The sequence below is a fragment of the Aplidium turbinatum genome, chromosome 17, assembly GCF_918807975.1.
Source record: "Aplidium turbinatum chromosome 17, kaAplTurb1.1, whole genome shotgun sequence".
Taxonomy (NCBI): Eukaryota; Metazoa; Chordata; class Ascidiacea; order Aplousobranchia; family Polyclinidae; genus Aplidium; species Aplidium turbinatum.
Window position 1 is genome coordinate 21521770 of NC_137488.1, and position 24220 is coordinate 21545989.

At 39.0% G+C, this 24220-nt stretch overlaps 1 protein-coding gene across 1 annotated transcript; it reads left to right on the forward strand.

The window, feature by feature from the left end:
* Positions 1-280: 280 nt before the first annotated feature.
* Positions 281-23166, forward strand: LOC145786744 (MRG/MORF4L-binding protein-like). The gene is made up of 4 exons (XM_082598472.1): positions 281-439; positions 15325-15446; positions 19667-19781; positions 21895-23166. Exons 1-4 carry the CDS (start codon positions 349-351, stop codon positions 21981-21983), a joined length of 417 nt encoding a protein of 138 aa, XP_082454598.1. The 5' UTR covers positions 281-348; the 3' UTR covers positions 21984-23166.
* The last annotated feature ends 1054 nt before the right edge of the window (positions 23167-24220 follow it).

Sequence of the window (24220 nt, forward strand, 5' to 3'; positions counted from 1 at the left end):
AACTTTCCTTAAAATATTAATAAATGCATTGTTTTTTACATTTTCCTTTAACATAAACTTGTTCTATTTATGATGCAGAGGAATACTTGCTTCTTACTAACTGTTCTTTATGCAATAGATTAAGTTTGTTTTGCCTGGTGCATGTGAAGATGTTCTGATTTACGTCCTGTTTTGTCCATCTTTTTTCCCTCATTTCGGGGTAAGATCAAGTCTGGCAATGCACATCCCCAGCTGTTTTTATGAATTATTTTTAGAAGCATCGTATTGTTTCTACAGATGTCAATCCGTTAAAATTTAAACAATAGTTAAAGTGTGAAAAATAGGACCAGACATTGTTTTTAGTTTGCAATGGAGGCCATCTGTGAATCGTCTATGATCAACTGGACACCAGAAACAGAAGTTGGCTTGTTTTATGCCATGAGAGGACAAAAACCAACTGGTATGTGGATGTTGGTGGTTACTGGTTAATGTTTTCTACTTTATGGTAATAATGTAATAATAAGATCATAGCTGTCACCCCCTTTTGTATCCTTGCAATTTCAAAAATTAAATTGAAAGATGAATAACATCAACACATGAGGCACTAGTGTTTTTGCGCTCAATCAAGGCACAAATCAACACCAATAGTTTGTGGTAAAAGAATTAAGAACTAAATCTGCAATGCAAGAAAATATGAACCCATAAAATACAAAACTAAAATATGTGAATTACAATACATAATTGCCGTTGTCCGCTAGGGTGCACACAATGCCGTCATATCAATCGATTTTTATGTAGATTGGTGAAAATGTTCTATTTGATGGGAAAACAGCTTCTGTGAAGTTTGGTGATGATCGGACTACGTCTATGTGGGCAACCGATGACATGGAAATTAGGTCGATATTGCCATGACACCATGTTGAATTTAGGGTTGCCATTTGCAATAAGTGAAAAAAAGTCTCGACTTGACAGTAGCTCCAGTGAGGACAATCAGTCGTTAGCCTCATATATACCAGACTCTAAGCCAAATAAAAGATCTCATAAAAGAGTGGTGAAGTCCGGAACAGAAGCCTTCATTCCTCATGATATACTACTTACTTCCTCGAGACTGGTGTCATTAGCTACACGACTGAAAATGACACCTGCACAGCAAGCCGCCTTTAGTGAGGCATTTGTAGAGGAAGCTGGGGGGGATGCTTCAAAAGTCTCTACATCATATTCACAATCGGCTAAGGTCAGATGTGTAGTGAACAAAAAAATAGCTGGTAAAATTAAGAAATCCTGGATCCCACCGACCTTTGCCTCTATTCACTGGGATGGGAAGAGCTTACCCACTCTTCAAAACAAATACGAAAAAGAAGAGAAATTGGCCATCGCCATTGGCAAGTTCTCTGATGAACTGAAGTTACTGCGAACACCTGCTTATCAATCTGGTATGGAAGAGCAAGCTGGCGAAATCATATCAAGACTGACCTTAGAGTTACTCCAAGAATGGCAATGCTCTGAAAAAGTTGTGAGTATGGTATTTGACACAACCTCATCGAACACTGGACACTTGACTGCTATCCAAATTCAGGCACGTCTTGAACGTGCACTATTCTGGGCAGGTTGTTCTCATCATGTCGGTGAGTTGATAGTGGGACATGTATTTGAGGACTTGAAGATAGATGTCAGCAAGTCACCAGAAGTAACTTTATTTACTAGAATTCGTAAAAAATGGAATTATATTTCACATGACATCAATCAACCACTCAACTACTTTGACATTTCCAAGCTCCCAAAAGAAGCACACAAGTATGTTTTGAAATGGAAAGATAAACTGATTTGTTTATCAGAGCAGAAAGCCAAGTTCTTGAGGGATGACTATAAAGAGATGATGAATTTGTGTGTGTCATACTTAACTCCAGCCACACAGGTAAAATTCCTATGTCCTGGAGCTGTGCATAAGGCCAGGTGGATGGCCAAGTTGATTTATGCATTAAAACTTGTTCTACTGGAGGATCAAATTGCAGCTCTGCCGAAGGGAACTGTCATGACAACTTCTCAGGCCACCAAGATTAGAGCTTTTGTGAACCTTGTCTCACTTGTGTACTGTACCTGGTGGTTTAGATGCAGTGTAGCCACTGATGCACCTTTGAATAGCTTACAGTTATATATAGACATTCTGAAGTACAAAGCCATCAACAGCATCATATCAGACAGTGCTGCACGATGTCTCAAACGACATTTGTGGTACTTGTCCAGTGAATTTGTTCCTATATCTTCATTCAGTTCTAAAGTGAGCAATGCAGATAAGCGTCAAATAGCTGACAGACTTCTCAATTTAAAACCGACAGAACTACTTGCTGCTCCAACTAGACGTTTCGGCACCAGGTACGGAAAACCTACATTTCCGGACTCCATTAAGCTAGACTCCAAACTTTCAGACTTTGTTGATGTGGACTCATGGTTTTTTTCTCATTAAGAATTAAAGATGGATTCCTTGTTTTACCAGTCAAAGATTGGGAGTTGTGCAAGGCCTATCAAGAAGCTAAATGCAATGTTAGAGCTATAAATGTTAAGTTACCTATGATATTGCTGAGAGAGGCGTGAAACTCACTACTGATTTTTTAAATAGTGCAAGAATTGAAGAAAATTACCAAAACACACTCCAAGTAGTGGAGAATGCGAGAAAAATGACACCTAATTTGTGAGAGATAAAAAAGAACTTTTCAAACAATGAAAATGTATCATTGTGTATCAATTATTGTGTACTGTACCTTAATGTGTATTTTTCTTGTATCTATAGTTATGTGTACCGTAAAACAGCACAAGTTTGCCCAAAATTTGTGAGTTAAAGTTTGAGCACAAGATGGTCTTAATATTTTATTGGATTTGTCTAATGGATAATATTTAACAGTATTATTCATTAGACAAATCCTATAAAACATGAAGACCATATTGTAGTCACACTTTAACTCACAAATTTTGGGTAAAGTTGTGCTATTTTACGGTATCTATAAGAATGCTCAATACTAAGAGCAATATCAATACATTTCATTAGAAACATAAAGTCCTCTTTGTAGATATAGATACATAATAGGGTGTATCAGAATGTGTATATATCTTAACTTTAGTAACTTGTCCAAAATATTAGAAATAGTCAAAATAATTACATGAATACACACTGGCGCCGACTTACGGGGTGGCCACGCCACCCCGTATCCGCTGTGGCGGGGTGGCAGCCACCCTGTTTAGGTTACATTACTTACTGCAAATAAATGTAATTTGAACGGACGTTTAAATATTTTTTTGATCATTGGTTTTCGCTTCAAGTCAACGTAAAGCAAGAGGTGGACCAATACAGGATTGCGAAGAAAATGATTGTTTTTGTCACAAGCATGATACTCGCATAACATCAAGCAAGCTACGTGAAGATTACACAACACGTGGCTACGAGTGTTTTCCTTGTTGTTGCGATCGTTTTATTTGTTACTTGTCATAAGTCATTGTTACATTTGTTAGGTTTACAATGGGATTTAATAATCAATAAAATACGATCTTTCCATTGCCTCCCTCAAAAATCTTTTTTGAAAATTTTTAAACTGCTTGTAATATCGCTATAAACTATGACAGCTATAAAATTATCTCGATGATTGATAGCTCCACCTCCTAAATGAATATCTATTTTCAAATTTCAATGATGATTAAAAAATTGCAATTTTTGACACTTTTTGAGTTTTATTTAAAAAGTGCACTTAGTAAAGTAGCAGTTTTAACGTTCTGCAAATTTACATGATTCTATTCAAGGAAAGCTACACCCCTGCCAATCCCAATAATAAAAGCAACCTTTTTCAATTACTCAAGATTTTGCACTTTGAATTATTTTCCGATTTCACTTGGAGTGTACTGTCATCTACTTCATGCTTTAATTTCTACTTTGTTATCTACAGTACTTCATGCAGTAATATTGCGTGTCAATGCGTGACAAACTGTGAGGCAGGAATTTATTGGTCTGACATAGGAGTTGCTTGTTACATCATAGAAAAAATTACGAAAAGTTGTCCAGTAAAAGTTTTTCGCCGACATTCCAGTTTTATTCAGCTTAAAGATGCCACCGAAAAAGCGTTCAAAATTGCAGCCTTCCATTGAGTCATTTTTTGTTGCGTCTAATCCGGATTCAGCCAGCATGAAAGTTACCAAACGCCTGAACGAAACAAAAGTGTACCACTGCCAAAAGGCATTAGCACGATCAGGGAGGTGGAAGAACCGAGCACGAGCAGGATAGTCGCTGTTGAAGAGAGAAGCGATCAAAAATTGTGGGAGAGCGAATTCCCGTGGCTAGAATAAGATAGATGCAAAGATAAAGCATTCTGTCCAATTTGCAAACGGGCAATTTCGCACAACAAAATAAATGTGGCGTCGTTAACTCCATTAAGTCAGAACTCTGTAAAAGTTTGGACAGAAACCGGGTATGGCAACTGGAAGAAAGGAAAACAAGGTATCAAAAAACATAGGGATAGTGGTATTCACAAGTGGTATTCAAAAATACTTTTGCCAAATGTTAAGTGTCAGAGCAGCAACGTAACAATAAAATTCACGACATGCCTCCTGTGCTTTGTTTAAAGTTGCTTTGTAAATTATCAAGCTACAAATCAGGTGTGAAAAGACAATTGCATCTACGAAACACGCTTAGTAAAAATCAAACAAAAACATGCAGTTTGAAAGTTTTTAGGTTGCCATATTGTGCTTTCCGCCACCCTGTGCAAAAATAAAAGTCGGCGCCTATGTGAATACATGTATTTTGTATGAGGTTATATACAGTAATTGTACAATTTTTGTTACTTTTTCGGAAATTATGAGATTTTTTGATAGTGGTGTTGCCCACATAGAAATTCACCAATCTCACTAATATTTGGCCCAGCATAGTTACTCATCTAATCGAACAAACAGGGGAATCTACAAATGAATCGGGTGAAAAAATTCAAAAAAGTCGGCATTGTGTGCACCCTATTGTCCGCCTTAAGAAGGCAAGTGGTTAAGTGTGTAAATACGTGAACAAAGCTATATAACATAGCCTAATTAATAAACTATGGTTTCACTGGGTGTACATTTGGGCATCACACTTCAATCATGGCTTTTCATTTAGCGGAACCTAGTGAATGTAATATTACAAGCAGTAACGTTTCAACAAATAGAAAAATTTTACTTTAATAACAATTCCAGTTGGTAGTAGCAACAGCAGGTAAGGTATTGTGGTGTTTGGTTTGGTTTTGAATCTTTATCCTTGGACTGACAAAGCCTTGATTATTGATAGGTTATTCCTGGTAGTTTCGCATAGGCTACTTGTAAAGGCTTTTTACGCAGGGATGCTTATCAAGATTGATAGAGTGAAGTTTTTTGATCATTGAAGTGTTGTTGCCGGGGAATTACAGGCCTTAAAACTCGTGTTTTTTTCCGGCAGCCATCGTGGCCTACCGAGAGCTCCTTCTCGGCGGCCAAATCTGCGTGCTTGGAGGCCAAAATACAATAATGATAGCACAAGTAAATAGCATTAAACTTGCAACAATGTTAAAATGATCACTTAGCGTTGTTGAAGTCTGGGTGACGTCCTGCAATAGAATTGTTGTACCACGCATTAAATGCTTTATCGGGATTGTAATCCGGTATTGCGGGACCATCTAACGACCCTAAATTGTTTTAACTGCTCGCAGCTCAGTAAATTGTTTCAACCATAGGCGCCGACTTTTATTTTTGCACGGGATGGCGGATAGCACAATATGGCAACCTAAAAACTTCCAAACTGCATGTTTTTGTTTGATTTTTACTAAGCGTGTTTCGTAGATGCTATTGTCTTTTCACACCTGATTTGTAGCTCGATAATTTACAAAGCAACTTTCAAACAAAGCACAGGAAGTATGTCGTGAATTTTATTGTTACGTTGCTGCTCTGACACTTAATATTTGGCAAAAGTATTTTTGCGAACAGCAGCTCTGTCAATCCAACTGTTAATAAACTGGTCAAGTTGTAACCGTGAAGCTTCAGCTTGATAAACATTTAAACTTAGGACGTGGTTCAATCGCTGTTGCGTCATGGTAGATCGCAAGTAGGTTTTTATGCGCCTGAGTGCACTAAACGATCGCTCTACCTCGCAGGTGATGGAAGGCAACGATAAGTATATTTTCACAATGCAGACCACGTTTGGAAGCATTAATGAAAAATTTGTTTCATTGCTTGCAAATAGATCAAGCAGTTGTGACATAATTGAAACAAAAATCTGTTTTTGCTGTTGAAAACTTTCCAGCTGTTGCAATTCCAGACACAGAAGTGTTGGGTTTATGTCATCTTTATATGTGGCAGCGACATTTTCAAAAGCAGCTCTGTTCTCTTCCGATGCTTGATCCTTGGAAAGCAGAACTGTTTCCATGTCATTATCGTTTTCATGTCCTGCTGTGAATAATGTGACAAAAGTGAAGAAGAACACTGTTTAAATACGTCTGAATAAATGCTTTGGGAGTAAGCATCTACGGTAGAAAAAAAAAACGGTTGCTGTTGCTGGCTGGGTTTTTTTTTTCGCTGATACTTTTCGGTCATTTGTCCGAAATGACTTGAAAAAATTCGGTCATTTTTTATTTATTTCGGTCATTTTTTCTGAGGAAAATATTTCCTTTCAAGTAGTTGATACAAACCAAAATTTGCACTTCCGGACTAGCCACAACATAGGCGCCAACTTTTTATGCTGTATTGATACATAAAACAATAGATGAACTAGCGATCGGCAGCAGGACAACATTTTTTGAATGCAAACCGCAACAGCTTCGCGATAAATGATCACTAGAACGAGTAGGATACTACAATTTCACACCAGACAAAATCTGTAATTTTTACATTGATTTAACGTCTGCAAACGTTGAATCAATGTAAAAATGACTGATTTTGCTGCCTGCGACATAGCAAAAATCTACCATTTTGTATCGATTCAATGTCATAGATGTTGAATGCACTCAAAAACAACATAATTTGCTACGTAGACGGAGCGTGCGTTTAGCTTTATGCGCTTGCAAACAGACTCGATGTTGCTTTCGAAAGTCGAAACCTCTGCAGTGAATTGTCGCGGCAGCGAACCGCTCGCTGTGAAAATGAACTTGAAGTCTTGGCACGACGTAAACACCAACCAACGCAACAAGGGCTGGTACAAACCGCATTGCGCACATGCGGAATAATCAACGCAACAACGGACTAGCGCAAACTGCATGGCGCACACACGACCGTTGCCATAGAAACCTGATCAAAGGCGGGAATATGCGCATCTTTTGTTTCATCTGCAACACGAAACAGGTCAGTCATAAAGTTGAAAGCAGGTCAGTCATAAGTTGCGATATTGTAGTGAAAAGGGAGCTATAATCAAACGTCTCTCCGTAACTATTTTTCAAGAGTTGTTTACGGATGTCAGCAACTTCTAAATTTATTCAAGGTGACGTGCTGTTGAATTGATGTAAACGTGAATGATTTTACTTTCAACAGGTACATTTTCAAGCGTATAATCAAGTTAGTATTTGCATTCCATTTTCAAGACATTGTCATTCCATTTACAGTATACCTTTTACTTTTTAGTAAACCTTTTCGTCTCTTGTTTCATGGTAATAAATCTAATTCGTTGCTAAACTTTATGTTGTGCTTAGCTTAAAGAGTCACAGTCCGTCAACCGCTAGTTTACGCAGACGCATGGCATGTGTTTGCTTAACCGAAGTGGTCGAGTTTTATTATAATAATTAACGGTAGGTCGAACGTAGCGATAACTCCGAGTGTGGCAATAAAAGCAATCCTAGTGTGACGACATAATTATGTCATCCATCTGCGTGACATTTTGCTGAGTTTACGTTGCTGCTAATGAAACACGCTTTCGCCCCCACGGCCAAAAAAATAGTTAGGCGCCTATGAGCTACAACATTAAGTTTCGCTGAGAAACGTTGTCGTGTTTTATCTGAGAAAACTTTCTTCAACGTTCATCAGCGAAACTCAACCTTGCAACACCCGAATTGACTATATATTTTTCGGACATTTTGACCGAATTGACTATATTTTTTTCGGACATTTTGCTAAAAAATTGGTCAATGACCGATAAATGACCGAAAAAAAAAAACCCAGGTTGCTGGTCATCGAAAGATCTTGCAGTACGGTACGTCTACCATGGCCACGCGGCAAAGATGGCAACTGCAAACCCATATCAACAGCTGATTTTTTACATGCTTCGAACAACGCACATGCCTCACTTTATGTTGCTGCATTCCAAGAAACCGTTGATGATACTGCTTCCAGTATTTCACGTACCTTTCCGACAGTGATCCCACGTTTCTGAATAGCGATATGTACAGGGCTTAAAATAAGCAAAAGCTTTTGCAGGACACGCAAGGAAAAGTAAACGTCGAAATTCTCCATGGATAAAACATGGCTAGTGGCATTGTTTCGAGTGACAGCATCCATGCCATCTTCTTTCGATGCCGTGTCAAGCCAATCTAGTATGACCTCATACTGGTCAAGAAAAGCATTTACGCTGGGAGCTGCTTTTCAAAAATTTTCGAAAATTGCATTTTTTTAATGAAATTTGAAAATGGATAATTGGATATTCATTTAGGGGGTGGAATTATCAATCATCGAGATAATTTTATTTCCAAGTATTTTATAGCTGGCATAATTTATAGCGATATTATGAGCAGTTTAAAAATTTTCAAAAAAGATTTTTAAGGGAGGCAATGGAAAGATTGTATATATTTTATTGATTAATAAATCCCATTGTAAACCTAACAAATGTAACAATGACTTATGACAGCGTGGTCCAACTATTTTTGACTTACGGGCCACTTTACAAAAACGTGACAACTTGCGGGCCATTTCCAATAAAATGATAGTGAGTGCGTAATCGAAATTGCTAAACAATACCAAATAGAAATTTATTGCAAATCTCTATCAGTGAGATGCCTAGGTCGAGGTTTCTCTGATACTATCGTTTCTACATCAATTTCAATGTTAGTGGTAGCAAGTCGGAGACTATCTTCCAGTGTTTCGTCTATCATTCGATTTTTGTTTTTAGACTTGATTTGCTTCATTTTAGAAAATGTACTCTCACAAATGTATGTGCTTCCAAACATTGAGTGCATTTTTAATGCAAAATTTTTCAGTTTGGGAAATCTATCCTTGCTGATTAATTTTCAGAAGCACTCTGAGGTTTCATTTTTCCTTGACAGCAAGAATTGGTTGCACTGAAGCTCGCAGAGTTCAAGCTGAAGTTCTGGTAGCTATGTTTCCACATTAACATCCATAGGATTGTTATACAAATGGAGATTAGGTTTTAATCTGTCAAAATCTTTAAATCTATTCTCAAATTCACAAGATAAATCCTTAATATCTTTCACAAAACGGGAGCATTCCACTTCATAATCATCTACCACAAGTGCTTGCAAAGAATCAAAGTGTGAAAGATCGTTATTTTTCAAGCATAGGCCCTAGCAAAAAGGCGCAGTTTCCGCTGGAAAGCTTCAATGTGTCCAACTAAATGTGAAACAGTTTGCTTTCGCCCCTGCAAATTTAGGTTTAACACATTCAAGTGCATTGTCATGTCTGTAAAGAAAGCAAAATTGCACAGGAAGTTTTTGTCGCATAACTGAGTTTGGTACATTTGTGTTTCGCCCAATTGTTCTGTTTGAAGAAATGATAGTATTTCCTTCCGAAGACCAAATAAATGTTGCAGTACCGGTACTTTTCCAGCACTAAGCCATCTGACATTTGTATAAAGTGGAAAATCACTGAATTCTACGTCCGGAACACTATAGGTACATATCAGCCTTTAAGAAGTCCAGTTGTACTGACGAGACCTAATAGGTTGAAACAGTATAGGCTCTGCTGTCTACAACTTTGAATTAAATTTTTGAGACTTTTTATCCACATGCTATACTTGTTCTAATAGAAATTACTTTCTGTAACAGAAATACAAATTAAATCAAAACTGTGAAAGTTCGCGGGTCGCAAAAATTCCATCCGCGGGCCGCATGCGGCCCGCGGGCCTGTAGTTGGACCACGCTGACTTATGACAAGTAACAAATAAAACGATCTCAACAACAAGAAGGAAAAAACTCGTAGCCACGTGTTGCGTAATCTTCACGTAGCTTGCTTGATGTTACGCGAGTATCATGCTTGCGACAAAACAATCATTTTCTTCGCAATACTGTATTGGTTCACCTCTTGCTTTACGTTGACTTGAAGCAAAAACCAATGATCAAACAAAGATTTAAACGTTCGTTCAAATTACAGTCATTCCATGCCAAACGTCCTGAAAATCATAAAGATCCCAGTTTGATCCTCTTCGATTTTGCTCAAACTTTGTCAAAATGTTATTTGGCAAGATTTAGCCATACATTACAAATTTTAGCTCAAAATCTATTGTAGTTTTGGAAATATGATGCTTTAAAGTTTTAGGTACCCCCTAAACTTTTCCGCATTCGTTTTTTTGGACCATTTTCAATTAACCAAATTATTTTCTCCGAAGGTTATATAAAGTTTATTTTTGGTAAAATGATTCACTTTTAGCTACTTTACATGATTGCATTGTCAAAATGCAATTAATGTGCAGCATAGTCGAGTAATCAAGCCTCAAAGTAGCTCTTTTCTTCATCAAAAACAAATTTTGTGCCATATTTGGAAGTCTGTAACTTTTTTATGAAAAGTAGGATGGTTATTATATTTATAATGTACATATGCTCTTTCTCTACCAGGCAACAACTTCACCAAGTTTGATAAGTAACATTATATTTATTAGAAAGTTACAATGCATCAAAATATGCACCCCAAGCAAAAAAGCCAAAATAACGCCATCTTGTGGTATAAAAATACCCCTGTAGCAAGGTGTTCACAAAATAATCTTTTTAACCATTTGAAGAACATTACCTAAGGAACTTGTGTACAAAGTTTTGACTTTGTCACTCAACTATTAAGAGGTAAGTTGGGTGCCAATTTTTAACTCCCCATAATAAAAAATTGGCTTATTTGCAGAGGAGTCATTCCATGCTTAATTTAGGGAAAAAAATATTAGTACACCCATGGTTCCAGAATTTTATGATATATTGTGTTCAGATAGAGCTCATTGAGACAACTCTTTTAAAAAAAAATTAGCATTCTATGGCCTTCGGTTCTCGAGATATTGAGGATTGCAATTTGGCCACACGAGGGGCAAATCCTGGTTACGCATGAGTGATTTTTAAGTATATTTCTTATATAGATGGTAGAGGAGTGGGGAAAATTGCTATTTGGGGGTTTTCAGGGGCACTGAATTCAATAAAAACAGTTCCAAATGGCTCAGATCAATAGTTTTGTCTCTACAGTTATTTTTTGCTCTTTCACTTCAACCGCTTAAATGGTTGAGTGACAAAGTCAAAACTTTGTACTCAAGTTCCTTAGGTAATGTTCTTCAAATGGTTAAAAAGATTATTTTGTAAACACCTTGCTACGGGGGTATTTTTATACCACAAGATGGCGTTATTTTTGCTTTTTTGCTTGGGGTGTCTATTTTGATGCATTGTAACTTTCTAATAAATATAATGTTACTTATCAAACTTGGTGAAGTTGTTGCCTGGTAGGGAAAGAGCATACATTATAAATATAATAACCATCCTACTTTTCATAAAAAAGTTACAGACTTCCAAATATGGCACAAAATTTGTTTTTGATGAAGAAAAGAGCTACTTTGAGGCTTGATTACTCCATTATGCTGCAAATTAATTGCATTTTGACAATGCAATCATGTAATATAGCTGAAAGTGAATCATTTTACCAAAAATAAACTTTATACAACCTTCGGAGAAAAAGATATGGTTAATTGAAAATGGTCCAAAAAAACGAATGCGGAAAAGTTTAGGGGTACTTAAAACTTTAAAGCATTATATTTCCAAAACTATAATAGATACTGAGCTAAAATTTGTAATGCATGGCTAAATCATGCCAAATAACATTTTGACCAAGTTTGAGCAAAATCGAAGAGGGTCAAACTGATAGGTCTAGGACGCTTGGCATGGAATGACCCAGTTTAAGTAATGTAGCCTAAACGGGGTGGCTGCCACCCCGCCACAGCGGTTACGGGGTGGCGTGGCCACCCCGTAAGTTGGCGCCAGTGGTTTCAACTGCATACCGCTTTTCATAAAACCTGACCATTTATTCCGTTATGATGTCACCATTAAGAGTGTGAAGTCACTAACCCACAGCGTTCTCAACTATGAAGACACGTGTTTTACCCACGGATGTCAACTAACCTAGTTCTCCTTTTTAACAACGATTCAATGTCCGACAACATTGAATCGATATAAAAACGACAATATTGCTAGCTGATGTAAATTAGCACTTCGGATTAACACTTTGTTAAAATAAACATCGGGAATTGCAAACAAGACTTACAGCGCTGGTGATCGCAGCTGGATATATTCAATACAACAGTAGTGACGGGTCTGCTACTATTCGGCGAGTCCGATTCGGCTAATCCGATTCGGCGAGTTCCCTATTCGGCGAGAGCCTTTTTCGGCGAGTGCCCTATTCGACGAGTTTTTGAAATTTTATTGTTGAAAGGGAATTATCGGGTACCGTAGCCTAATTATAATTGCCATTTGCTAATAACGGCAATTATAATTAACGGCAATAATAATTACAATTGCTAATAAACGTTGAAATCGTGCAGAAAGGAATAAAAATAAAATGTTTGAACTATTAAATTAAAATTCGTTATGTCAGTTCAGTTGAGTTGTTTTTATTTCTGACCATCATATGATAAACAATACACGTCAACATAGCAAAGGTAGAAGCGACAAAACGCGAACGTTAAAACGTGCTTAAATTCGTCATGTCAGTTCAGTTGTTTTTATTTTTAATTATGATATCAAAAACAATTCACGTCAACATAGCAAAGGTGTAGAAAAAGATAGAAGCGACAAAACGCAAACGTTAAAACGTGTTTGTGACCGAAGTAAGTTATTGAGTTGAAAGAAATTTGGCACGGTCGCAACACCTTCAGAAAAATTTAAGAAATGAAGGGAAAATAAAAAAAAGAAAATGTTACAAAAAAAATCATGTTTAATGTCTATAAGTTAGTACTTTTGAATAGTTAAAATGATTAGTTTAGATCAACAAATGTGTGGCCTACAGCTTGGATTGAAAGGAAATTATCGGGTACCGTAGCCTAGTTATCCCGACCAGCAGAAATTGCCGTTTTTACATCGTTTTAACGTCGCTAAACGTTGAAATCGTGTAGAAAAGAGAACTTTGCTGACTAGGATACGTTGAAACTGGAAAACATTCACAGAAGCCCTTCGATTTGTTTCAAGAACCCATTTAGCCTAACAGTTCATTTGTACATTGATTCAACGTCTGAATACATTATCTTCAAAATGCATAATCTTAAAAATGCAACGTATCGAGGGGCTTCTGTGAATGTTTCTCAGTTTCAACGCAGGCCTTAAAACTCGTGTTTTTTTCCGGCAGCCATCGTGGCCTACCAAGAGCTCCTTCTCGGCGGCCAAATCTGCGTGCTTGGAGGCCAAAATACAATAACGATAGCACAAGCTAATAGCATTAAACTTGCAACAATGTTAAAATGATCACTTAGCGTTGTTGAAGTCTGGGCGACGTCCTGCAATAGAATCGTTGTACCACGCATTAAATGCTTTATCAGGATTGTAATCCGGTATTGCGGGACCATCTAACGACCCTAAATTGTTTTAACTGCTCGCAGCTCAGTAAATTGTTTCAACTGCATACCGCCTTTCATAAAACCTGACCATTTATTCCGTTATGATGTCACCATTGAGGGTGTGAAGTCACTAACCCACAGCGTTCTCAACTATGAAGACACGTGTTTTACCCACGGATGTCAACTAACCTAGTTCTCCTTTTTAACAACGATTCAATATCTGACAACATTGAATCGATATAAAAACGACAATATTGCCAGGCGATGTAAATTAGCACTTCGGATTAACACTTCGTTAAAATAAACATCGGGAATTGCAAACAAGGCTTACAGCGCTGGTGATCGCAGCTGGATATATTCAATACAACAGTGGTGACTATGATGCGCTGATCTAATTCTGCGTCACTTTTTGATACTACATATTTTCGACATTTAATCCACGATCATTCTATTGCGAAATTAAATAATTGGCTAGAAGAAACCAGCGGCCAAACGTGGCCGACGGAGGAGGTAGCACAGGCGGTCATTTAAGCACTACTTAGCGGCGATGGCCGCCGGCTGCTTTAAGGCTTGCAACGTATCCTAGTCATCAAATTTCTCTTTTCTACACGATTTCAACGTTTAGCGACGTTAAAATCGTGTAGAAACATAGGCCACACATTTGGTTAGTCTTTTCATTCTGTTACTACAATGTAAAAATGAACTGTTAGGCTAACTGGGTTCTTGGAACAAATTTTTGCTGGTAGGGATAACTAGGCTACGGTACCCGATAATTTCCTTTCAATCCAAGCTGTAGGCCACACATTTGTTGATCCAAACTAATCATTTTAACTATTCAAAAGTACTAACTTATAGATATAAACATGATTTTTTTTGTAACATTTTCTTTTTTTTATTTTCCCCTCACATCTTAAATTTTTCTGAAGGTGTTGCGACCGTGCCAAATTTCTTTCAACTCAATAACTTACTTCGGTCACAAACACGTTTTAACGTTCGCGTTTTGTCGCTTCTACCTTAAAAACAACTGAACTGACATGACGAATTCAAGCACGTTCAGCGACGTTAAAACGATGTGAAAACAGTTAGGCTGCGGTACCCGATAATTCCCTTTCAAAAATAAAATTTCAAAAACTCGCCGAATAGGGCACTTGCCGAAAAAGGCTCTCGCCGAATAGGGAACTCGCCGAATCGGACTAGCCGAATCGGATTAGCCAAATCGGACTCGCCGAAACGGGCCATTCCGGTAGTGACTATGATGCGCTGACCTAATTCTGCGTCACTCTTTGATACTACATATTTTCGACATTTAATCCACGATCATTCTATTGCGAAATTAAATAATTGGCTAGAAGAAACCGGCGGCCAAACTTGGCCGACGGAGCAGGTAGCACAGCCGGTCATTCAAGCACTACTGAGCGGCCATGGCCGCCGGCTGCTTTAAGGCTTGGATTATTTCATCCATTAGGTGCCGCTGAATGGAGAGAAGTCCTTAGAATGCATTGCTCAAGCACACACCCCTAGAGTCAAATTGTTGCCGCTTGATCTTGAAGCTTCTTCGTTTATGAAGTCATGCGCTAACAAACTGAACTATCAGGGTAGTTGTTTGATGTGGAATGACCCAATTTTGAATTGATTTTTAGGAATGAACAAGCATTTTCATATGATTTGCATTCACAAAAACTTCTGCGAATCACTGGGACAGATGATACCTACTGACCAGATCTGGGACAGGCTCAATACAATGTACAATATGAAAGCATTGGTAAGTGCATGATCTTTCAGAAGACTAGAGGCTTGCACAAACCAACCAGGTGTCAGCATACAGCAGGTGGTTTTTAACTGTCCTCTTTTCCCACCTTAGAGTATCTGGAGTAACTCCACTTCCTAGAAATTATCAAATGCAAATTCATTGATTAACATCAAGCATGGCACTTTGTCCCACTTTGTGTTTAGTAGATACATAAATATTTTTTGTAACCGCACTTCAACAGCGTCACTCTCAATGACTGAGTGTGATATTATTTTGCTTCGTTTTTCCACTGTCCTTTCATTTTACGAGGCTGACTTTCAATCATTATTATCCTACGTGTTCTTTGTTTTTGTTCTTTCACCGGCGTGCTTTATCCTCTAGCTGCGCTTACGTATTTTTATTCTCGATCTGTGTTTATTGTGGAGTTTACTGCACTTGTTTAATAAACACGGCCACAGTTTTTAGTTGGTTTAGCTTTTAAAGACAACTAGGCCTACGATGATTAGCTCAAAATATTTTCATTGCTTGCAATTTTGCCTTGTGTAGATGCTTTTCCACTGCAAGGATGAACATTTCCTCAATTACATGAAAACATATAATGAGAGATTGAGATTTGTTTGAAGGCATTGTGTCAGAAATGTAAAACAACGAATGATAACCGACATTGGTTCCAGTCCATGACATTATGACGCAATCCGAATGCCACAAATCTAATTGTAGCAAGACTTAAATGCCATGCGATCGTAATGATGCGAGACCCGAATGACACCAACAGTCCAACACCCGAATGACACCAACAGTCCAACACCATATATATTATACTTGGTTATTTCTTTTTGTTATGCTGTTCAGAGGTTTTGCTGACATTGTTGGGACAGCAAATTTCAATCTCTATGTGTCGTGCGTCGCTATTCTGTGTCATGGATCACAATTTGTAACATTTTTTCTCTACTACTTTTGTTGGTGGCGGTTTGGATTTCAACCGAAATGAAACTGACATGAAGCAATTGTTCGTGATGTGAACATGCCGCAGTGAATGAGATTTGCCGTGGTACTTTGATCATTGTAAACTGGTGGAGTGGTAAGGTAGTGCAGGCCTCGAAACTGAAGGCGGCCATCGCGGCCATGGCCGCGTTTAACCTACAAAAACCCAGATTTTGTCCGCCGGGTCTCGCCCTTCCGTCGGCCGTATTTGTCCGCCATGAAGTTCCGAGAAAATTTTGCGCAAGCGGCCTTGTGAATAAAGTACTTTGCCACTTATAATTACAAAGGATTAGAAAGCAGTCAAAGCACCCGATAAATCACAATACACACTGTCTATGCTTGAATTGTTAACATTATTGATTGACCAAGCAGCTGATGTCTGACATAAGCAGGATGCAAGTGACATCACAATACCCTTTATTGATGCGATATATTCAGTCTTCGAAATTAGCGTCGGCAATAAAAATGCCGAGGCCACACGAGCGCTTGTAAGGTTAGAGTTAGACATTCCTCCCATCAGTCGTTATGGCACAGCCATAGATTTGTTCCTTAGTCAACACCCTGATGGAGCTCTACGAAAAAGAAAGAGGCGTGTGGATTAGTATCAAAGCACGAAAGCCGCAAAACGTGGACGCTTCATTGCGAACGGCGAAGACGCTGTAGATTTACAGCCAAGCGATGAGCCTCTTGATGTGTCTTATTCCAGTGACGACGCGACAACCTCGTGCTCTGATACAGCATCTGATGATTCCGATTCTGACAGCTAGCTCTTATCAAACATACTTTGTGTTGTTCGCAGTATCCCAATTGTGCCGAAATTATATTAGTGTATACGTAAATCGAGGCAATTTTCTCGCAGAGAGCTATTAATTTGTTACGGTACCTGGTTGAGCAATTAACGTTATTTTATGATCATTCAACGTTGTTAGATGTCGAATTAATGTAAAACAAACGTAAATTTCTTATTGGGCATTGTTGTTACGCAATATAACCCGCGGGAAAATTAAATCGATTTGTGCTGACTCGAACGTTGAATCAACCCAAAATTAACTTACTTTTCTCCCCGTGAGTTATTTAACGTGAATTACTGTAACAGCGTGCGACGACAGCGTGTGGCCGTGCTAACTACTGATATATAGGCTAGCCTACTACATAAATTTTCATTCAGGCACGTTTTAAACCTTCCAAGGTTTTGCCACCTTTTCCCGTTCATTAACGAGCTGGTAGGTCTATAACCTATGGATTTTTGTAGTTGTATCTTTTTCGTCCCGGACGCGTTAATGACGAAAAATAAAATGATTGATTGATTGATATCTTGTTGCTCGCTTTATCGCTACTTTTGGTATTATTACATCACAACAAATCAAACAGTGCGGTCGTGATGAACTACTCTAATATATTTTTCGCTTCTCATTTTGCATGTTTAGGTACAATTGTTTTGTAATAAACGTTCACAGTAATTGCCGAGGCAATTTCAACTTTTGTCGTTTGGCCTCGGCAACGTTTCTGCCGAAGTAAAAATGTGCTAATTTTGAAGACTGTATGTTGATGCGTGTCGGAGTTCCGATGGCCGCCATGTGCTTGTGATTGGCCGCCGAACAGCTTGCTTCAGTTGGACACGTTTGGCCGCCGGAAAAAAAAAGTTGTTTCGAGGCCTGTAGTGCGTAAGAGAAGTTGTGAAGTCATAATAAACTGGACTGGAATATTGGTTGGTTCATGAAACGTAATGGTACGATGACGTGCCACCCCTCACTGAAACAATCGTAAGACAAAGATTACAGCTGGCAGGTCACTGCTTTAGAAGTCAACAGGAAATTAGTAATTCTTCTTTGGAAACCAAACTATGGTATTAAGAAGAGGAGTCGATAGCAAAACCTTTCTTCATCAGTTTGAACAGGACACTGGATTACAGAAGCGTCAGCTATCGACTTTGATAATGGGCAGGGAGGTTTGGGTAAACTATGTTGATGGTCTCCGGGTTTGACCGAATGAATGATGAAAGGTTACAGTGTCACACTTTCATCTTTTTTGTGGTGCGTTATGTGCTTACAGAATTTTTCCAGCCGCAACATCACTAGCCTGCAGTCAGCAGCGCAACTAGAAAAAATCATAGGGGGTTGGCAACGAGAGAGAAAACTAACAATTATTTGTAGAAGCAGATATATCACAGTTAGATTGTTAGAATATTAGCCTAGTGTAAATTGACAGCGCAATGATCCAATTCTGTGACGTGTGAAGTGACCTTTTTCGCTCTGTCTGCGCTTGCTACTCTCAAAAGAAGTTTCCCGCGCTTTCGAAAGTAGGCAGCAAATTGTTTGCTCTCCAGGCCCACATTTTAAAAAGTAGTTTACACAAGCTTAGGGTCTGGATACACGTCAAGTTTGACAAGATTGTAAAGAAAATTTAATTGCCGTCTTTTTGATACCAAAATTATAAAATTGGTTTAAGAATGTGTGAAGTTGCGACCATACGAAGATTACAAATCAGACTAGCCTAAAGCCAGCTGCACTTTCGTTTTGTGGGTTAATAAGGTTGCATCTTAAGTTAGCCAATTTACCAAATTTTAAAAAACAAATTTTAAAAAACAAATTCAAAGAAAGCAAAAGAAATCCTTTTAGTTTCTCCACCCTCATTCTCGTAATCCCAATCAAGACAAAGGATTAGCTATTCTAGCCTGGCCTTGATTGCCTTATCTGTACCCGGACGAAATCATTCATTTAAAGCGATCGATACAAATTCAAGAAGAAAATTCTAATGTTTACAATCTCTAATATTATTTCTAATGTTTACTGTATGTTTCGTCTATTTGTTATAATCTTTTAATGTTTGTTTGTGTAATTTATAGGCCTAACTAAATTAGTTTTTTTTTAAAGATGCCTGGTATGCATAGAACGTAGCTTGAACTGACACACGTTAAGTAGTAGGTAAGTTTCAGTCTAGTTACTAGTCGTTCCTTTTCTTGAAGTTGCAAATCTTAAAGGGGGCTGTCATGCCGACTAAACAGCCCCCCTAGTTGCGCCCCTGCCTGCAGTCACCAGAAGAACGCAAGAAATTATATAATTAAAGGTTCGTCAGACCACTCGGCATGCGACAACCCGGCAAGTTTCTGAAATGTTGCTAGCTCAATTATCGCTTGCTTAACTGTCATTTGCTCAGTTCACAACTGCTTTGTGGGAGACTCAATTATAATGCTTGCTTGGCGAACAGTCTCATGCTGTATCTAACTTGTCTGTATTTTGGGTGCGCAGGACGAAGCGGAAATCAATCGAATTAAAAATGTCAAGCAAGAATTTAAGCTTCCTGCAGACATAATCAACTACAGGAGAGACCACTCTAACGTTGTTGAAGACCCTGGAGCAGAAAGTATGATGAATCATATGCTATTGTGCAGGGAGCAAGTCTTTTAGGCGCTGACAGTTAGGCGCTGGTCTAATAGGCGCGCACACTGTGGCGTCTGGATATTTAGGTGCGGAGCAATGTGGCGCCCGGTCATTTAAGTGCTATTCCTAGTAAAGTCTGCAGATTGTATTAGCTTGGCAGAAAATTATATCATGGCTGCCGTGTGTGAAGCTGCTTAAACCGGCAATGCTTTTCACACAAAATGTTATATTGAACAGAAAAATATATTGTTGTTTTATTGATTTATTATTGTTTTGTTTGTTGTTAGTCCAAGTTTGCGTTGGTGAAAGCTTTATCAATAAATTATTCAAGCTTCCGAACATTATTGAGTTCATTTTTAGTTAACTTTTTCGCGACCACGGACGTATACACACGTCTTGGGATTTTTGCCATGATGACCAAGGAAGTATCTCTACGTCCAAGGTTAAAAGGTAGCCTATTTCAAGCAAAAAAATGTAAATAATGGCAGATCCATAGTCTTTGCCTGTCCTTTTTTGGCTAATTAAAAAAAAATCTTTTGGTGGTGCAGTTATCAGATGAGGACTTCTTAAAGATGGGGACGCAGTGGATTTTTTTTCTTTCACTCATTGGAATTGGCAGTCAAAACTGACTAGGCAACCCCTTACTTTGGAATTTCTCGATGAAAAAGACTGTAGGCTAAATTACGTAAACTTTTTGCTTAAAATTATAATATAACGTTTTGTGTAAAAAAGCATTGCCGGTGTAAGCAGCTTCACTCACTGAAGCCATGACTAACAACGCACACGCATTAACAAAACAATATATTTTCCTGTTCAACATAATATTTTGTGTGAAAAGCATTGCCCTACGCCCCTCCCTGCCAAGCTGATACAATCTACAGACTTCACTAGGAATAGCACTTAAATGACCGGGCGCCACAGTGCTCCGCACCTAAATATCCAGACGCCACAGTGTGCGCGCCTATTACACCAGCGCCTAACTGTCAGCGCCTAAAAGACGTGGACCCATTGTGCATTCCTGTGGAAATGAACGAGTATCTTTCTTTATCTGTCTGGTTGGTGGAAGATCACAAAACTGTGTGAAAGGTGGAGAATGCTATATGTATGAATGGTAGATGATGACATTTGTATGAATGGTGGGGGATAATATCTGTTTGATTGGTGGAAGATGATACCTGTCTCACTGTCTGAATGGTAGAGGATAGCATCTGTGTGAATGGTGGAAGATGGTATCTGTGTGAATGGTAGAGGATAACATTTGTGTGGTTGGTGGAAGATGACATAGGTGTGAATGGTGGAGGATGAGACATCTGTGTGTTAAGTGGAGGATAACATCTGTGTGGTTGGTGGAGGATGACATATGTGTGAATGGTGGAGGATGACATATGTGTGAATGGTGGAGGATGACATCTGTGTGGTTGGTGGAGGATGACATATGTGTGAATGGTGGAGGATGACATATGTGTGAATGGTGGAGGATGACATTTGTGTGGTTGGTGGAGGATAACATCTGTGTGGTTGGTGGAGGATGACATATGTGTGAATGGTGGAGGATGACATATGTGTGAATGGTGGAAGATGACATAGTCTGTGTGGTTGGTGGAGGATGACATATGTGTGAATGGTGGAGGATGACATTTGTGTGGTTGGTGGAGGATGACATTGACATATGTGTGAATGGCAGACGATGTCATCTGTGTGAATGGTGGAGGATGATACCTGTCTCACTGTCTGAATAGTAGAGGATAGCATCTGTGTGGTTGGTGGTAGATGATACCTGTCTCACTGTCTGAATGGTAGAGGATAGCATCTGTGTGAATGGTGGAAGATGACATCTGTGTGAATGGTGGAGGATGACATCTGTGTGGTTGGTGGAAGATGACATATGTGTGAATGGCAGACGATGTCATCTGTGTGAATGGTGGAGGATGACATCTGTGTGGTTGGTGGAGGATGACATATGTGTGTTAGGTGGAGGATGACATCTGTGTGGGTGATGGAAGATGACATTTGTATGGTTGGTAGAGGATGGCATCAGATTTATTTAAAATTTAAATGTTCATTTAAAATGACCATCACTGGCTTCATCTGTTCAGGTTTGCTCAAGTCTCCACTTACCATGAAGTTGAATCGGAAACGTATCCGCAACAGCCCCGCTCCTGTTGCCAATAAACGACGGCGTTGATTGACTTCAACTGTCAATGACGTTTCCACCAATGAAAACAGCTGTTCACCAACTTTAGCCACGCCCTTGGAAAATTCGATTCCGTAGTGAGTGGGGTTGCGTGGATGGTTACGGCCATGTCCCGTTGAATGATTTTAAATTAAAGACTGTTATTTGAAAACTGTGCAGCAAAAGAAGTTGGCCAACGACGATTGGATTGCATCCCACTGGGATTGATTGTAGATTTGAGTTCGCGTTTTGTCGCGTCATATCTGTTTAAAAAGTCTTCGTTAAAAGCAAATTTGCTTTGGACAATGTTCAATTGTTCATTCATAGCTTGTCATGCCAGTGTGAGAGCCAGATGAGAACGCTGTCTGTAATGTATTCTTAGATAATGTTAATGTGTTCCAAGTTGTGGTGTTTTTCACCACTTTATTGCAATAATGATTCAAGGATTCATTACATCTCTTGTCAAGTTTTGCTCCGACATCATTTATGGCCATGAAGATTTGCATACGGAATTTGCAACGCAATTCATTCATTGCTTCGTCCTTTACGCTAGCAGTTAACAGTTATTGTTTTTGCATCTAGGTGTTTTTTTTGTCGTACTACTTTTGTAGGGCATGATATTTTTTGATATTTGAATAAAACCACAAGAATTCACTTGACTATCACAGCAGTTAACAACTTTTTGTTTTCATTTTTACGGAACAGATTGTGTCTTGTTTCAACGTAATGCCGATGTTTGACATTTGTCACATTGAAAACAAGGAAGCAGCAGCTGACTCGATGCTTATAAGGGAACGTTCAAATATTACGTAACGCTTTTTTTCCGAATTTTTGACCCCCCCTCCCCATGTAACGCCAACGTAACGCTTTTTTCAATCCCCCCCCTCCCCCATGTAACGCTTTTTCACTACGAATTCAGCACAAAAAACTACCATTCCGTACTCGAAAGCGTTACGTAACGTTTTGCTTGAACCCCCTCCCCCCCGATGTGACGCTAACGTAACGTTTTGCATAACCCCCCCTCCCCCTCGAAGGCGTTACGTAATATTTGAACGTTCCCTAATATATTCTTTCGTTGCTTCCTGTCTGTTGTGGAATGTAGATGATGCTTTTTTATTCGCATTTATATTTATACCGTATCGGTCTAGCCTACTATTTTCGTAACAGACAAAATAAAAGGTTTCTCTCTCTCTCTTTCTCTCTTTGAATCACTGACGCCGCCCGGTCACCGATATTGACAGAGTGAAGTTTCTGATCGTTGAAGTCTTTTTGCCAGGGAATTATTCCATCCATTCGTCGTCGTCGGCTCCAGCTCGTGTCCGAGCATTGGTTTCGTCTTCAAATTGAATTTGGTTTTGGATGGTGATGTCGTATGTGGCTTTGGAGGCCCAGTCTATGATGGAAAAGACGTGGGCAAAAGTCACATTGTATGGAGGGTGGGGGACGTGGTGCTTTGTTTGGTCCTGGTCCAAATTTGAGACAAAGGCCATTCGCTTGTGTGCTTGTTTAAGGTGGTCGTGACTACGCGTGGGCTACGCACACACTCTTGGCCAGCTCCATGTCCACTGCGGTCCAATAAGATCGGAACGTGCAGATTCAGGGGAACCGGTTGCAACGGGCTGTTCATTGAGGCCCGCCTTACAGGATGCCTACCCGTCAGACACTGCCCTCTTCAGCCAAAAAGAGATTGCCGTTGGGGACTTTTACGTGTGTCTATTAGCCCAAGGAGTTGCTAGGAATGAGGCTAGTGTTCAGCATGGGTTCACCTCTACACCACGTTGAGGCATCTCCATAAGATGGGAGCTGAACAAAGTCAGCTTCCTAAACACTCCGATTTCGTATAGGCCAACATTCCATCCATTAGATGGCGCTGAATGGAGAGCAGTCCTCAATGTGCGTTGCTCAAGCACACACCCCGAGAGTCGAACCAGCGCTGCTTGATCTTGAAGCTTCTTCGTTCCAGAAGACGCACTAACCAACTGAGCTATCCTTGTAATGAGCTTATCTCAGCTCGCTAAATGCATTACGGTATTTAGCCTACTTCCTGCAGACGGTGAACCTAAAACTCCGCACATATTGCAATGCAAAATTTTCCAAAATTGTCGATTTTACATTCAAAGAAAAATGTTAATGCTCTTCATATACAAGATGCAACACTATACTTTGTAATTACTTTCAACTCTTCCAACGCTCATTGTAAACTTATGTTAATTTGTAACAGTAGGCTAAGTTAGATATTTGGTGAGCTC